The following is a 4112-nucleotide window of genomic DNA, read 5'->3' on the forward strand; positions in this document are numbered from 1 at the left end:
AAAAAACGACAGGACTTTTTGAATGACCTGGTATATAACAAAACTTGTATTTTTAATGTAATGTGGATGTATTCATAGGTTTCTTACATGAATATTTATGTTTTATAGAGAGGACAGTGTTCGAAACAAAATATTAAGACTATTCAAAATATGGAATGAAAGAGGAATATATGATGAAGGTTTTTTGGTTGATCTAAGTGGTCTTCTTAGTCGCGTACATAAAAATACTACACGTATTGATGTTCAAGAATTTCAGGTATGAATGCGTAAGTGAGGTGGATGAAATAGATTCTTTAACTGTTAATTAGACTATTTTTCAATGTATTGTAGCCTTCTGTGATGTATTCAAGAATACGAAGTTGCAAAGAATTAGAAGATGATACTGATGTTAAACTTAATACTTTAAATGAAAGTCACATTTCATTTACTGACATTGAAAAGTTACAGAACTCTCTTAAAGGTATTTATTTAGTTATTAAACTTTTCATTTTAACTGTTTAATTGGATGTATTTGTTCTTTCTATTATATTGTATCATATAAAAATATGTAATTTATATATGTCCGATCACGGATTGATCAGTATGCTGTGTAATGTAGCAACCTGATGTATTTGGGCAGCATGAATGAATAAATTTCTTTCCCTCTTCTGCTTCTTATTATAGTTAAATATTTACATGGTTAGATTTATTTTTTGTTTTCCTTTTTCCCTTTATAAATGATAACAATATAGATAAAGGCTGTTTTGAAGACCAATAAGAAAAGGTTTCCTTTTCACCCTCATGCTTTGTTTTGATGCTACTATTAAAATCAATTTTGTGTTATTAACAGGATTATATTATTTTTGAATAATGCAAAATTTTAAATTCATGTGCTGGACATTTTAGTCCAGCCTGGAAGAATATAGTTGAGATTGTTGTAATATATATATTTACAAAGGGTAAGAGCAGTCCAAGGGCTATTGTGTCTTATAATATCACAAGAGATTGTGACACCTATTATGATGGTGATGGAGTATTTAGAAGAGTTAATGATTTATTTGTTACTCCATTTGTATTTTTATAACTATGTAACTAGTATTTAATGGAAACATTTCACAAAATAATGGGATTTGTAACTAGTATTTAATGGAAACATTTCACAAAATAACGAGATTGTATGATATTATTAATTAAGATAGGATCATAACCCTTTCAATTTATTTGGTAGGAAGATCATAATCACACAACTGTCCGCCATTTTTCAACAATGTCAGTTACTGCTAAAACATATATATATATATCCGCCAGAATTGGTTTAGCAAAAAGTGAGAAAAACGGTCACAAAACATTGCAAAAACTGTTCCAACAGGAAAGCTTCGGAACATGCACAGTACAAGAAGCCCATAGCTACAGAATGTTGGGTCTATCATATTTTCACAGAGGTCCTTTGTCTTCTGTTTTAAATTTTTGGCACTTTTTAAACTTATTTCAATCACAAATTTCATTTTCACATTTTATCTCATCCATATTATTTGCCTGAGCTTATCATGTTGTTAACATGTCTTTAAAGGTTCAGTTTCATTTTCTTTAATAAATTTATTTTCGTTTTATTACAATTGGTTTCATTAATGAGAAAAATGAAAAAAAAAAAATCAATTTTTAATTTGAAATTTTATTATGTTATTATAAAACAACAAACCACCTTATGTTTTATAGAAAGGACAGTGTTCGAAACAAAATATTAAGACTATTCAAAATATGGAATGAAAGAGGGATATATGATGAAGGTTTTTTGGTTGATCTAAGTGGTCTTAGATCATAGGTCATCATAAGTCTTTGATCATAGGTCTTAGATCAGACAGGTATCCGCTGAGAAGAAGTACTAACAAAAAAGCTTTTTGACCTACCCATTAATGCCATGTCCCCTTTTCTTAATGATTAAAATCTTTTATGCCTTACAATTTTCGGTTGCAAATCATAAATGTGGTACTTAAGTATTTCAAAAAAAGTTGATACTCTTGAATGCCTAGTCTACAACACTGACCTCAATCCTATATAGATCCTTATAATGATAAGTAGAAGTGTACCCAAGGCTAAAAAAAAAAAAAAAAAAAAAAAAAAAAAAAAAAAAAAAAAAACAGTTTGAGAAGGATATTGTCAAAGTGAATATATCCAGTATTTTTTAACGCTTGGCTTAGAGATTGGAAGTAGTGATATAAATAGGCAAGTGTAGGTTCCATTTAAGTGTAGGAAAGAGGTTTTAATGAAGATTTTATACAAATTGGTCATTACTCTTTCGAATGAGTTGACGAGTTTGTGTACCTCGAATCACAAGTTAATGCTACCAATGATGTTTCGACCGAGATAAGGAGGTGAATAGCATTGGCCAATAGGTGTTTTTTTTTACTTTGTTGGCACTTTAGTAGTAGCTCGCTATCAAGATCCACAAAAACTAGATTGTACAAAACGCTAAATCAACCAGTGCTGCTCTACCCCTCGGAAACTTGGGCACTTTGAAGGCCAATGAAAGGGATCTCCAAACGTTTGAGAGAAATATACTCAGATGCATCTACGGCCCAGTAAAGGATGGTTCAGCTTGGAGAAGATGCACGAATAGGGAAGTCTATTTGTTAATTGGTGAGCCTCATATAGGAAAAATTGTGAGAATTGGTAGGCTGCGCTGGGCAGGCCATGTGGCAAGGATGGGAACTGATGAGATCCTAAATAAACTTCTCAATGAGAGGCTACATGGAACACGGCCGAGGGGCCGCCCGAAGCTCCGATGGTTAGATGGTGTTAAAGAGTATTCAAGGACCCTGCTCCGAGTGAGGAATTGGAGAGCTGCTGCTCTTAACAGATTAGAATGGTGGAAGCTGCTTGAGGAGGCCAGGACCCAGTAATGGGTTGTCGCACCGATTGAAGAAGAAGAAGGTTCCATTTGGTCAGTTTGTAGCCAAGGGAGTTGAGTTGAGTTGGGGGAGAGAATTGAATTTTATTTGGTGGTAGTCCCATAGAGTAAAAACTTGACCCTCCCACCATAATTAAAATAGGTTAGTTACCTCTAAATAACCCCTCCATATGGCAGAAATTACCAGTTAGGGGATACAAAAAAAAAAAAGAAAAAGTACCATTTGTAACAATAAAATCAATAATTTTATTTATTTATTTATTTTTTTGTGTAAATAAAATTAAATGCCAGTAATATTCATATCTTTTAGTGGGAAATTTAAATTAATTATACTAGTTTTTTCTAAATACTATTTTGTTCCTCATTAAAAAAAACAATCTTATTGCTCCTTGTTCAGATATTAAAGGTTCTTCACATTGCAAAAAAAATTGACAAATGGTTTGTCTGCATTAGGAAAACAGATACAAATTTGAATATAATCAACTTTTAACATCATATTTTTCAGGAATACTCATTGTACACCTTACATTTTTGTACTTATGTTGATTTTGCTTTTATTGTATCTGAAATGATGTTTAAGTGTTAAAAAACAATAGTTATTATAATTGTCCTATGAATTCTAATTTTAATGTTTCTTTACAGGTGCTTTAAAGAAAGTAGCTTCCCAGTGGAGTGGTAAGAAGCATACTCTCTTTTAACCCAATTTTATTTAATTGTAGTTTTTATTTCTCACTAACAAGATATTTGAATCTTGTTATAAAATTATAAGTTGCATTTACTTTTCTCTTGTTTGTAATTATTTTAAAATCAATTTATACTGTTTTTGTAATCTTCTTGCAACAGTATCTTAATTTTCATGTTGTTTGGAGTCAGTTAAACTAAATATTTGAAATTTATTCCTTATTAAATGGCTGAAACCCATTTAAAAATTACTATACTTTATTTATTTTCTATGCTGCCTAAATACATTAGGTTGCTATCTCACACAGCATACTTATCAATCCGTAATCGGACATACATGGTATAATCATAAAAAAAAAAAGAGATACAATAATAGGATGTAATAAACAATTTTTTTCACCCCTACAGTTTCCTTTTACAATCCATTTCGGTCTGTACAACAAATACAAATGTTTCATTCATTCCTATTTTTTTTATCATCTCTGCTCCTCCAATTTCACCCTTTCACAATTATTCAATTCACCCGATCAACAAATTCGCTCTC

The 4112-nt window shown here is 31.0% G+C and overlaps 1 protein-coding gene across 5 annotated transcripts in view; it reads left to right on the forward strand.

Annotated features, from left to right (window-relative positions):
• LOC106687467 (uncharacterized) overlaps positions 1 to 4112 on the forward strand; it is a 75052-nt gene that overhangs the window by 20886 nt on the left and 50054 nt on the right. For 4 of the 5 annotated variants that reach the window (XM_067051934.1, XM_067051937.1, XM_067051935.1 and 1 more), the window contains 3 exons: positions 109 to 256; positions 331 to 460; positions 3530 to 3562. In XM_067051934.1, coding sequence (XP_066908035.1) covers positions 109 to 256; positions 331 to 460; positions 3530 to 3562 — 311 coding nt within the window. The remainder of the gene's footprint in view (positions 1 to 108; positions 257 to 330; positions 461 to 3529; positions 3563 to 4112) is intronic. The other variant, XM_067051938.1, reaches the window with a different exon arrangement.

Source organism: Halyomorpha halys, unplaced genomic scaffold (genome assembly GCF_000696795.3).
Source record: "Halyomorpha halys isolate HHAL.00 unplaced genomic scaffold, Hhal_1.1 Scaffold966.1, whole genome shotgun sequence".
Taxonomy (NCBI): Eukaryota; Metazoa; Arthropoda; class Insecta; order Hemiptera; family Pentatomidae; genus Halyomorpha; species Halyomorpha halys.